Source organism: Microplitis demolitor, chromosome 5 (assembly GCF_026212275.2).
Source record: "Microplitis demolitor isolate Queensland-Clemson2020A chromosome 5, iyMicDemo2.1a, whole genome shotgun sequence".
Taxonomy (NCBI): domain Eukaryota; kingdom Metazoa; phylum Arthropoda; class Insecta; order Hymenoptera; family Braconidae; genus Microplitis; species Microplitis demolitor.
The window spans coordinates 2,601,734-2,615,999 of NC_068549.1; the positions used below are offsets into that span (position 1 = coordinate 2,601,734).

At 28.4% G+C, this 14,266-nt stretch overlaps 1 protein-coding gene across 1 annotated transcript; it reads right to left on the reverse strand.

Moving 5' to 3' along the window:
• Positions 1 to 21: 21 nt before the first annotated feature.
• LOC103577137 (uncharacterized) lies at positions 22 to 10,128 on the reverse strand. Its single transcript, XM_008557660.3, has 8 exons — positions 9,734 to 10,128; positions 8,252 to 8,355; positions 7,227 to 7,403; positions 6,922 to 7,104; positions 6,665 to 6,850; positions 1,317 to 1,502; positions 964 to 1,048; positions 22 to 483 (listed from the first exon to the last, which is right to left on the reverse strand). Exons 1-8 carry the CDS (start codon positions 10,126 to 10,128, stop codon positions 414 to 416), a joined length of 1,386 nt encoding a protein of 461 aa, XP_008555882.2. The 3' UTR covers positions 22 to 413.
• Between the last annotated feature and the right edge of the window lie 4,138 nt (positions 10,129 to 14,266).

Here is a 14,266-nt window from a genome sequence, read left to right on the forward strand (position 1 = left end):
ACATTTTTTTTCTATAATACAAATAGATACATCAAAAAAAATAATCAAGTTTTGTCATTTTTTTTTACAAGTGTTTAAAAAAAATATATAAGTCATGATTTATAATAAATTTATAGACAAATTATTACATATCGAACTTGTACCCGGCATGAGAATTATTTTATTTGAAAATAAACGCGTGTTCAAACAATTGGACGTAATACGACTCAGTATCAATGAAATTAATAAATCAATCAAAGTTTTATTAAGTCATCCATTCAATTATTTTATTTTTTATCTTTGAATCGAATTATTGTTGTTATTACTCTTCGGGTAATAGTTTGTCGTTAGGCTCTTGATTTATTTTCTTGATCGCTTGTTATTTAGAGTTTGTTGTATTTTATTTAATTGATAGTTTATTTTTAAAAATATAATCAGACTTGTGGGACATCTTGCGCTGCTCTCAGAGCCATTCCTTCTCCAGAGTTGACTGCCGGCGTTTTCCTGAGTGATTATAAATTAAAATATATGTTTATTAAAATATATCATTATTATTTTATCAGTTAACTTAAGTTATAATTTTTTTTTCAAATTTTGATTATTAAAAAAAATTATAAATTTTTAAAATTACAAATTTTACATAAAAAAAATATAATTTTCCTCAGTTTGAAATTTAGTAGAAATTATTTTAGAAAGTAATTGAAAATATTAAAAAAAAAAAAAAAACAAATTTTCTTTATAAATTTTTTGATTGTTGAAAAAAAATTTAGTCTTTAAAATTCCAAATTTTAAATAAAAAAAAAATTTTCTTTCAATTTTCAATTTAGTATTCATATATTTTACATAAATAAAATAAAATTTTTTAAAATTGACCAGTAGAAATTATTTTAAAAATTAACTGTTTAAAAATATTTAAAAAAAAAATTATTTCGATTGTAAAAATAGACAACCGGAAATATAAAATTTATTAAATAATATATTTACCTTTTTCGATATTGAAAAATGATATAAACAATGACAGCATTGCCCACAAATAGCAATACAATAAGTATCGATGGTATCACCATATCTAGAAAAAAAAAAAAAAAATTTATTAATAATAAATTAATAAATTAAAATATTCAGTACTAAAATGTAGATTTATTGATTACACGCGACTGTTTACTCATGAGTCACTCAAACACCGCGTGGCACATCGAACTCTGAACTTAATAGATATTTAAATAAATAAACAATTTTATGGCCTCAGTTCTTTGGCGGCTCCAAGGGCTTCTGGATCCGGAAAACCTGATAGATTTAGAATAGGTATTTGTCAATAGAAAAAAAAATCTACTGACCTCTGACAACGTCTGTTTGTTTAGCCATTGCTGTGTTCACTGGATCTGCCATAGCGAAAATGTTTCCACCCGCGACTGCGTTCTCGGTTCTTCCAATTCTGACCCCCGTGCTCTGAAAATTGTTGTCCGATAAACTTGACAATCGGTTGCTATCAGCTTCTGTTTTTAAAATCACCGCTGATGATGCTGAAATAATTTATCAATTAATTTATTATCTTTACTCTAAATAATTTCAGTGGAAAAAATACGGAGTAATTATGGATTTTATTTAAATCAGAATTTACTCCGTCACTCGGAGTTTAAATTAAAATTACTTCGCATACGGAGTAAATAGGGAGTTTTTTCAGCGGAGTGATCTGGATTTTATTTAAATACGCATTCACTCCAATTCAGAGTTTTAACATTAAAATAAACTCCCCGGAATAAATTTGACTTCAAAGGCATTAAATAAAAACACAGTCATTTACTCCAAATTTACTCCGGACTTAATCCGCGTTCACTCGAATTTTTTGGTATAAAAAAAATTTTTTTTTAAATTATTCTGTCAAGGTTGCGGTTTTATTTTTATCAATAAACTTGATATCTTTTATAATTACTGACGATTTGGTAATTAAAGTCAAGATAAGAATTCTTTCTTACATTTTGATATAAATTAAATATTTCCAACATTTTATACTTTTAAATTAATGAATTACTTCATTTTATCGATAAATAATTATAAATTTTTTAAATAATTATCGAAAATTACTCAATAATTTATTTATAATTTAAATATATGAAAAAAAATTATTTATGTCAACTATATTTATTAATAATAAATATATTTATGGTCAATGACCATTTGCACAGATAAAATAATTAAACGTGATGCAATAGATTAATAAATTTATTGAATAAATGATAAATATATGAAAAAAAAGCCACGTGGCTGTCATGCGTTAAAATTTTTAAACTTAAATGCCAAGTACTTGAATGTATATAGTAAATATAATAATAATAAGTAACATGAGGTCAGTATGAGGCTATCGCACTTGACTTCCCCTCATGATTCACTTAAAACACATTACATTACATTAAATAGTTGTGTATTTTTAAATAATACTCCTTTATTTACGATAATTTAACTTTCCGACCGGAAATTTAAACTCTTTGTTATATTAATATGTAATTCTTAATACTTTTTCTGTTGATTAACTGAGCAGTTCTTTTATTGTAAGAGTAGCACAAAAGACTGAGTAATTTATAAAGTACTGAGATGATAAGAGTGATATGAACAAGTGTATTGAAGACGCGGCGGACTAGTACTGAGGAATGCTTAATGATATGAGTAGAGCATAAGTATCTATCGTATTGAATTCCCGAGTACTCTGTTGAAAACTCTCACGCCAATTGCTTTACAAAGATCCGATTTGTAATTTATTTAGAGATTTTTTAATTCATTTATTGAATGATATTTTTCAGGGTTTTTTTATTTTTTATTAATTAAAATAATTATTTTTTTGATTAATTCTAAATTGAATTTATGAAATTTTTTATTGAGGATTGAATTTTGATTAGTTTTTTTTTAAATTTAAATTTAAATAAATCAATAAATGATTTTTTTTTTCATTATTTGGGATTTTAGAGAATTTGAATTTTTTAATTAAGATAATTATTATATGTATGGTTAAATTTTAATTGAAATTTTATTTAATTGAGAAACTTAAAATTTTTTCCATGCCGCCATTTTTTAAAAATTAACATTCAAATAAATTCAAAAGTTTAATTAATTTTTTTTTTTTTTTATAAAAAAATATCCTAGTTTATTTTTGTAATTAATAATGACATTAAACATTTTTTGAAAATTAAATTTAGTTCAAAATTAAATTCTTTGACGGACTGAAAAATTGAATTTATTTTTTAAATAAAAAAATAAATTTAAATTTTATTTAAAAAATCGTAAAATTCAAAAATTTAACTGATGATTAATTTCATAATCCCGCTAAAATTTTTTTAAATTCGTTTATATTTTTATCTGTCAAAAAAAACAGATAATCCAAGTCCTCAATACAAAGTAAGATTTAGATAATAAATATCTAAATACTTGATAACAACAAACGTATAAAGATATTATTAATATATATGTAAATTATTGTCAAGTGAATATGGAACAGAAATCAAGGATTAATTTAATTTTTCAAACTTATTGCGTCAGTCATAATTCTGTAACTGCACGGAAAAAAAATAAATAACAAATTCGTGAAACTCGCGCATTTGAATAAAAACAACCGGATAAATATGTTTATACAAATATATGTGAAAAAAATATTTAAAATTTTAAAAAGTGAACAAAGACGAGTATACAAACTCACTTATGAGGTTTCTTAGCGTGTCTGCGAATATCCGTATCATCTTGTCGTCTCTTTGGTTTTTATTGGCACAGATTTATTCAAAATAATCAACAATAAATATAAAGCATATTTAACAATAATAAATTTTATTAATTTATAAAAATATAATAATAAACTAAAAATTAAAATAAATAATTTAAAAATAATATAAACATTCGGTTGGTAATTGTCAGCTAAACACGGTCAGCATCACGTTCTCACACGGTTTTCACGATACTGTACAATCTCGCGGATTCTTACTATCTCTTTTTAATTCCGTCTTTATTTATCACTGCGGACTACACTCTACAGTCAGATAAATGTCCAAAGTCTCTTCCCGCCTTCTTTAATGTAATTTTTTCTACACTGTAAAAAATTTTTCTGTAAATAAACCATCTGTGTAAATTTAACGCGGTGTTATCTACTTTATAGACACTATAAAAAATAGAGGTGTAAAAAAGTGTGAAATAACGGTGTAAAAAAATCCTCGGTGTAAATTAAACATCCGTGTAATTTTAATACGGTGTAATTTATTTTTTATATACTCGGTTAAAAATTTTTGTGTCAAAATGGGCTCCAAAAATTTCACACTGCGGTGTAGTGTAAAATAATGGTGTAAATTAACCATATATTAAATTTTAGTATGGTGTAATTTACTTTTTATACACTTTATTAAAAATTTTTGTGTAAAAATGGTTCTCGAAAACTCTACACAGTAGTGCGAAATAATGGTGTAAATCTTCGGTGTAATTTTTATACGGTGTTATCTATTTTTTTTACACCGTTCCATGTTACTCGTTATAATTTTTATCAATGAGTAACAAATGATTATTGAAAATTTTTAACTAATTACTCAATAACTATTTTAATTTTATTTAAATATAAAAAATTATTTTGAAAATTCAAATATTTTTATTTTATTGTTCTAAATCCAAAATTCACAAATTAAACATTTACTCAATGGTGTAAAAATTTTAATTCCCACGATATTTGGTGTAATTTTCACACCAGAATTTTTACCAAGTCATATACACTACTCCAAAAATTTTTTACAGTGCACGACTATAAACTTTACTCTTTGCTTGTCTTCTCTACTCTATTAGAAGATGGTCCATTCACTTCTAATAAGTTTCCAGCAGATTATAAACTCTCTACTGGTATTCTAAGTCACGATCAAACTGACTATTAACTTTTCATTTCAAATATCTACAATACAATTAGACGTCACAGTATACTTTTAAATATAATTACACTAATTATTTTTTATTCGCTTCGTAGGAAACTTTTAAAGCAAACAAACAAACAACAGTATGTTGGACGTTTCAAGTTCATTTGACAAATAATATACTCAAGTTGTATATATATATATATATATATATATATATATATATATATATATATTTATTGTTTATCTGCAGAAAAATCTATCTGGCGTGATGTGAGGAAGAGTGTGAGAGTTATTAAATAATAATAATATTATTAATGTGTTCTTCAATTGGATTTTTTGATAAACTATTGACCTGAGTAATAAATTATCGTCCCCTAATAATAATTTATTGTTTACAGTTAATCATTTTTTTTTCTAATCAATTTATTTTTTATAAAATACAAATATTGAAAATGAGTTGGTCAAATAAAAAAAAAATATAAGAGTTGGGAATAATACTAGTAATTTTTTTTCTTATCATAAAATTAGAAAGTTGCGGTGTAGTTTTATTTAAAATATTTTTTTTATCTACAGTAATTATCAGTAATTTAAAATAAATACTGTATATAATGATACTGTGAAATTTATGAGCACGTGGCGCGGTTAGATTTCACAAATTTATATATATAATTTTTATTTAAAACTTTTCGCGCTGGTATGCAAATAAAATGAAAGAACCGGTGGTTTTTTTGTGACTGTAGGATACCAGTTTTTGCTGAGTCTTCATTTAATTCGTCCTATTGAATTAGAATTTATTTATTTTCGGAGTGGAATTTTTTTTTTTTGTTATCCAGTATTGATTTTATTTTTGGGTGCTTGGAGATAATTTATGTATTTATGGATTTGGGTTAATAATAAATTAATAATAGACTGACCTTGAATATTGGAGCAAGAAGTATTTAACGGAGATGAGTATACACGTGTCCCGGTATCGGAGCTAACTGGCGTCAGCAAAGAAAGTATATACGAGACACGCACTCTACCCCACTGAATCTTCCCTCTATCCCCACCATTAAATATATAGATAATATATAGGTATATATATGTATACACATATATATACTTGTACTTCTTCCCCGCGTAAAGGTCCGGGTTTTCCCTTCGGGAATCTCAGGGCCGTAATTTTGTTGTACTTTCACCCATATGCATATATATGTATTTGTATATACATATATTTATGGAAACAATATGTTATATAATTTAACATAAATATCATACATTAAAAAATTTTCGGAGTGAACGCGGGGTAAATTTGGAGTAGATTTTTTATAAATTTAATCTCCTTGGAGTAAAATTTACTCCGAAACGGAGTTTATTTTAAAATTAAAATTTGGGATCGGAGTAAAATTTACTCTAGAGAGAAATAAATTTTTAAATTCCGCATTGGAGTGGATGCGGATTTAAATAAAATTCCCATCACTCTGAAATCACTCCTTTGAAAAAAAATTTACTCCATATGCGGAATGATTATTTTTTAACTCTGGAATTCCGAGTGACGGAATTATTCACTCCTGTTTTTTTACAGTGTAAAGTAGCAGGTATGAATAATTTAAAAATATATCGTCTGTGACGACTGACCCATTTTAGAAGTTCCGGTAGCCGGTATTGGGTCAAGGAGTGGATGGAGTTTTGTATTGACTAGAGTTGACTAGACAGTAAATGACGTGTCGGAGAATTGAGAAAAATAGCGCGAGAAAGATTTTAGATAAGGCAACGTGTATTGTACCTCACGGTGGATGAATAAAAGCATGAATGAGTGAATGAAAAATTACCAACGCAAGTGGGCAGGCTGTCGATGGTCTCGTTCCATCTCCCGTTTCGACAGTCGAGTGTCCTCGTGGGTTCGTTCGTGTCAGGGAATATCGTACCCGACCGACACTTGTAAGTCCTTGAGTCGAGGGTATCGTTTGTGACGTAACTTCCGTTCGGAGCTTGCGCCTCTGGACAACCGATTATCGCTGCAAATAATTATTTTTTTTTAAATCGTCACCGGGCGGTAATTTTTTCAAATTTAAATTTGAATACTCACCTCCATATTGCAGTAAAAATCCCCGAGCAGGATAAACGCGGGAAGAAGAGATGAGATCGACTGTTATTTTATTTGAATTCGATATAATTTTCATGCCCGCTCTTGTTCCGCAGGATTCAAATAATATTTTTCCATTCTCGCGTACGCGAACGGTATCGAGGCATCTCCCGTTGGGTTCAGGGCCTGTAAATAAATTTTGTAAATAAATAAAATTAAATTGCTCAGGCAAGTAGTAAAATAAATAGGATTGCGGTTGAGTTTGTCTAGATTAACAACTCAGCGTAAATTGTAACGGAGTAACTTACTGCGAATATTGAAGTCGTGGAAGATTAGTGAAACTCTCTGACCTGGAACGGTATGGAAAGTCCAGCCGCAGGAATATTTACCGGGATAATAGAGAGGATAGCCCGGGGATTTAACGTACCCTCCTTCATTGTCATTTATTGTGACCTCCATGTTGCAATATCTTCGTACTGCGTTTTCTGCAATATATTTTATTTAAAAAAAAAAAAAAAAAATTTAATTAATAAATGAATAATTGTTATAAATTTTTAATTTCCGCATTTAAAAAAAATTGAGTTATCAGCTAAAAAATCGCTCGCGAATTCGCCCTTGGCCGACTTTTATTCCCGGTTCGCCTCCTGTAGTTTCGCCCCTCGGCTCACCCTTGTCTCCACTTCTGCTGATGGTAGATGGGAATGAACAGATGGAAACAAGAGTCAGACGCTAGGGGTTGCGATTTATATTGATGTAGATATAGATATAGATATAAATTTGCAGGTCTACAGTAGCGATACAACAAAAATATCCACCTCGCTTTTATTCGAAAATTTCTTTCTTCTATTTTTTATTTTTTTTTTCTATTGTTTGCCAATCGATTCATTTTTTACGAGCTGTGCAGGTTCTTCTAACGTTTCTATTATTTTTTAATTAGCCTATTCAAATGTATTTAATAAAAAATTGTTAGTTATTTCAAATTTAAATTTCAAAGCTGAAAAAAATAGCCAACGAAAATTTAATACTCGGGTGAATGAACGCGCGTATGAAATATGGATTGGTATGGACAGCTGGTTGATATTAATCTGGACATGAGTACGTTTGATTTTGTCCTTTTTGTGTCATAAAAATAGTAGATGGTCAAAAACGTTGACAGAATTTTTATTTGTGGATTTAGAGTAGTAGAGAGGAATAATACGACGGACTAGCGGATAAGCTTTGGCTTCAAAGTTTGAGGTCGAGTTTTATTTGTTGAGAATATTTGCTGGGTATTGTTGTAGTTTATTGGTTACATTGTTGGCCAAATTGGTGTAATAATAGTTTTAGAAATTACCGGGTATGCATGCGTATTTAAGCCGCAGGTTTGCCGGCTGCCACTTTGATGCGCCTGGATGATCTTCGGTAATGGTGACTCGACAGTGATAAAGTCCACTGCATCTTTAATTCAACAGAAAAATAATATTTTATTTAAATAATTTTTTATTTTAACATTTATTTAATTATTTATAATAGATAGAGTCATATTTTCTGATTTCAATCTTTAAAATTAATAATTTATTAAATTAGATTTTTTTCATCAATTTTTACCATAAATTTCACAATTAAAAAATTGTAAAATTTCAAAAATTAAAATTTGGAATTTTATAGAAAGAAATTTTTTTTTTCTTTAATTAAAAAAATTACTAACTGACGATTTATTTCTAAACAATCTAAATAAAAAGGTATCGTTACAATAACTCTGTTATAACTTTTAATCACTAGGATCGCGTCGCGTACATAGACACCGCAAAGAGAAAGGGTGTGTGGATAACAGAGAATGTATCCTACAAAAGGGGACTGCAAAAACGTTGCGTTCCTAAATGCAATTACTACATTCGTTTGCCTACGGGTTAACGATAGTACGTGTGGGTTTTCACGTACAAGCCCGCGCACACTTGCAAGTCAATTGAATTGGCGAATGAAAAAGTTGATTTGTTCTTTTTACATGTTAACTCTCAAAGGGAAGTTTAATAATTTTCTTTTTGTATTTCCATTAAAATTATCCAACATACTTTTAATTAAAAAATTTTTTTACTTTTACATTTTCGGATTTTCTCATATATTTCATTTAGAAACTGTACCAACATAAATTTATGAAAAGATGATTAATAGGAAAAAATTTTTCAATCCATTTTTTTTTCTTAGCAGTGATAAAAAGCTGAAAAAACAGATGCTATGATTTGAAGTCTGGTGATAATCCGTGGATTTGAAAGTAGCACGTGATCGAAAAATTTTTCTTTGTTCCATCCCTCGCACAGTAAATTCTGATGATTTTTCCCGACCCTTGACAGATCATCTGCACATCTGCGATCACTGCTCTCGACATCTTTCACCATATTATTATTTATGTTATATATATCGATTTATTTCTCAATTCACACTTACAATATTATTCATACCAAAAATAATTTCAAATTGTAACTTGACGTTCTTTTAAATTTTCTACACGAAAAGTATCATATTTATTTTTTGTGGTTGATATTTTATGTTAGACATTTTCTAGTCTTCTTTCGAAATCTTTCTTGTCCTTAACAATTCTCAAGAAATATGATATCTATTATTGCATACATACTCATTACACGGTACCTCAGATTACTTAATCATACTAAAAAATTCGGAGTTAATTTCACTCCAAGAAAATTAAATAAATAAACAGTCATTCGCTCCGCAGTTACTCCGAATTTAATCTGCGTTCACTTCGAAATTTTTCGCAGTCTAATTATGAAAAAAAAAAAAAAAAAAAAAAAAAAATTACGAAAATAAATAAATAAATTACCTGCGATTGAATAGAGTCCGCAAATCAATGACCGAGTCATCTCCTTCATCATCTTTAATATAATTACCCCTCAATTGAATTTTCGCATTCTCATGCATCCGCGATCGGAACTCGCGGAATCTCGCAGCCCGGCGGACTTTGTTTACTTGATGGCAACTGTGGGTTTTGTCGCGTTGATACTCGGCTTCGAGAACGAAAATGAACGCGTGAAGAGATCGGCAAGTCAGGCGAATAACTCCATCAGAGCACGTGTCCTCTTTGACTACTTCCATGTAGCCCGCGGGTAATCTCACGACTTTTAACACTCTCGTAGTTTTTGAAAATGTGCTTGTGGTTTTTATATCCAGTATCGAAAGCGCGAGCAGCGTCACCGCTAAGCACCTTCCGGGTTGCATGTCTAATCATCACAATGCTACTGAACTCATTCCTATATTTTTTTTCATTTATATATATTAATATATATTCAAATCATGAAAATAATGATAGCACTTAATGATTATGAATTTATTTTTGAGATCAAAAGTTACTTAAGAGGCACTAGAAAAACAGGTACTGGAGTCTTGAATTTAATTGGAGCTTCAAGTATTTTAGATTATTATTTTTTGATAATAATTTTAATTATCCTCGTATATAATTTTTATTGACGTCAAAATTCAATTTTCACTTTTAAATACAAAAATAAAATTTATTTATTTAATTTTGAAATTTAAAAAAAGTTTTTCCACTCCAATTTATTGAACTTTTCGATTCAAGAATTTTTTTTTAATCACTTATCAAAATAATTCACTAAACTCTTAAGATATTTATTTTTTATTCCGCCTGATGAACCAAACCGGGTACTAATGTAAGTTAAACTTGGAATTCCACTTGGGATTTAAAAATTACGAGCAATCTAGTCCGGCTTCATTTGAAACTTCTGTGGCTGCTGGATAGTCTACTTTATTTATAAATAAATTTTCCACTCAATCGAGTAAAATAATAAACAAACAATTTCTTTCCCATCATTTGAATTCCCGCTGCAAAAAATTATTGCCAAACGTCATCTTGTCACTTCACTAAAAAATTTCAAAATTTTCCACTCAAGAAATTCACATTTTTATTTTTTAAATAATTTTTAGTGCAAAACATTCTAGCTGATTAAATTTTTCGCAAGTATTGATATAAATTTGAATTTAAAAATATATAGTAAAGGGGGAAGAAACGCAGGAGCGTTCGCTCGTAACGATGGTGGAGCTCGAAATGTTAGAGAGCGTATACATTTTGGTTAGTGCTCCCGATCGTGCTGGTAGCGTGTAGAGAAGCCCCTACAGACTATATAACTATGATATACACTCTCATATATAAGTATATACATATATATGTTGCTGCAAGTATACGGATATTTTGTATGGGAGCCCGGTGGGCACGTGCGTGGCAAATTCAGCCGCGAGTAAATTCTACGATCAAACGACCCCTCTAGAGGGTGGAACAAGTGAGATACAATGCCTTAGAAGCATTTATGAGGGAGAAAGTTATAGATAGTATGAAATAAAAAATAAAAAGCAAGATATGCACAAGGGTAGCTAAGAATTAAAATTATTAATGCCTGGATTTTACACTCAAGATTCGCGACTTATTATTTTTACACGTATTTTTTCTCTTTATGCAGCTAGTCTTCCGGAACGTTTGCTACTTCCGGTTCGTTAAATTATACTGAAACTAGGGTGTTTAATTAAATTATTATTTTTATTTGTTTTAATATAAATTCATTTGAATGAATTTTTATTTTTTTAAATAAAAAGTTAACTGAAAAATAAAATAGGAGTAATAAAGTAGTAGGAAAAAAAATATAAAAATTTTATAGATGTATATATATACAATATATTTTTTTCTGAGAAATGTAAATAATAAAATTTAGTATGAATGAAGTGCAATAAAAATAATTCAAAAACGAGATTAAGTTGAGATAAAATATTTATATAATTTAAATTTTAGTGGATCGTTAGTTCTGAAGAAATTTCTTTGTGATTTCATTTCAGTGAGGAAGAATAGTAAAAATATATAATAGCATTTAAATTATTTTCAAGATGCGTTTATTCTTTGGATCACGATCTAGGCATCAGACGACATTTATGGTCCGGCATGGTTCACGGTGTATATATTTGTAAAATACATATATATGAGTATTGTTGGTGAATTCCGGGTGTAAGCTATTGTGTGTACATGTCCCTTGATTTATCCTGAGAAGTGGGAGGGTAGGGGAGATGTCACTGGAGCACGTGCGCGGCAAACGCATCTGCGCCACTGGACTACTATAATATATAGAATATAGTAATAGTGAAACAGGAAACTGACACGATCTCTTGTGCTCGACTATTATATTATGGGTATCTGAGAGATTCTCTTGAGAGTTTACTAGACACTATTTCCTTATTTCCTCACTTCCGCATGTGGGTTATTATAGAATTTGAACGTAAACTTTCGTTAGATTTTTAAATAGGGATTGATGATGTTTATTGTTTACTGTCGCGACTGATAGGCATCTAGGGGCTGCAGATAAAATTATTTAATGAGACATATGGTCTCTGGTTAACGCTTAGTTTAGCCGGCAATAAATTTGACAAATTGTGTAAACGAATCATTTAAAACTCCCCCTATGTTTTTACGTTATTTTGGGTAATTTTTTTCAGGGGGTGAGATACATTATTTTTCACTCAACACTTAAATCGATTGTCAAGGGAAGGGAGAGACCGGCTGCTTAATTTAATTTTATAATTTTTTATTTAAAAATATAAAATTAATGATAATTAATTGACTTCAAATGAGTTTTGAAAAACCCGCGAAAATGATAACAAGTAAAATAAATTTAATTTGTTGATAAAAAAATTTTTTACTCTGTAAGAAGCCACAGAATCTCAGCAGAAAATTTAAAAAACGCGGGGTCAATATCAAATTTTTTTTTCCGACTTATTTCTCAAATAAATTCTAAATTATTTTCAAAACTGCCGGTAAAATTTTCTCATAAGTAAAAAAATTTATTTTACTACCCATCTTACCTCACTTGATATAATTTGGGTTTTAAATAAAAACACTAAATTTATTAGTAATAATAATTATATATTTTTGTCAGCTATCTCACATTTATTTCTTTATATATGTATATGTATATTTATACTCGACAATTTTTAGTTTATACATATATACATATACACGACAATAATTATTTATAATATATTTATAACCAATAATCATATATATTTATATATATATATACTCCTTTCTCATTCCCATAAATTCAAATTTATTTTATTAATTTATATATAATAATAATAATAATATAATTTGGTGTTGATTTTTTCAGCGCCCGGCTAAATTACATTTTTAATCCATTTACTAGTTTTACAATCGCACATTAATTTAAATATATATTTAATTTATACATCTATCGTTCCTGATCGAAAGTCCCCGTTCACTTGATTCCTCTTTATTTATTTTCATTATTTTATTTTATTTAATTTAATTTTTTTAAATTGTAAAGACGAGTATTAAAAAGTTTAATTCGTGAATAAGTTCGATGATAAAACATGATCAATGAAATTTAATTTTAAAAAATCTTTAATAGACTTGTTCGTACTTCTCATAAGATATTTGAGCAAACGATAGGACGATAAGAAAAGATTTCGATTGTTAAATATATATGTATATATATAAGATATACAATCGTCTTAAATTGAATCTCTAAGTCTTATTTCCGTGATTTATTATTTTTAAATATACTTAATAATAACAATAATAATAATTAAATACAATACAATTAATAGTAAATAATTAATTAATTAATTAAATTAATATTTGACACTCAGTGTCGCATAATAATTTTAAATATAATTCAAAGTCTCATCGTATTTAAAAATTTATAAATAATTATAATTTATCGACGACAGTCGTCGTGTAGTCGAGTGACTCAAGTCGGATCAACGTCATTACGCTTAATCGCCGATTTACATTAGATCATTTCAATAATTTATTTTATGTAACATGCTCGAAAAATACGCAGTTAAATGACTGAAGTCCGACTCATAATCTTCTGATTGGTCAGAGCTGTGATGAAATATACATTAAATCACAAAATTTGAAAAATGGGCGGAGTATATCCCTACTCAATAGTCCAAACCAGTAATGAATCTGTTACCTTCTTTATGACGTCACTTTCAATTTAGCCTTATTAACATGACCGAAATCTCTACTGCACATGCGCACTTAATTAATCAGGACACGCATGTGCAGATCAATGAAACGTCAGCTGAATTTTGTAACCTAATATATTTCTATTAATTGATACGCCATAACACCAAAGATAGTATTAAACAAATTATCCAATTCCATAAAGTATAAATTATTTTTATAACTCCGATGTATGACGCCGACTTTAGACATCTAATAGCATTTTTTTCGTGCATTAGTTACATAAATTATTGTATACATCTAGTGACATACAGTCGAATTCCATTAACTTGGAACTTCTTGATCTTTACCCCCACTACAAACTACGCT

Coding starts and splice junctions, on each gene's coding strand:
- LOC103577137 (XM_008557660.3), bottom strand. CDS start 10,128: ATGCAACCCGGAAGGTGCTTAGCGGTGACGCTGCTCGCGCTTTCGATA. Junction 1,049..1,316: donor ACAAACAGACGTTGTCAGAG/GTCAGTAGATTT, acceptor TTTTTTTTCTAG/ATATGGTGATACCATCGATA. Junction 484..963: donor ATTTTTCAATATCGAAAAAG/GTAAATATATTA, acceptor ATAATCACTCAG/GAAAACGCCGGCAGTCAACT.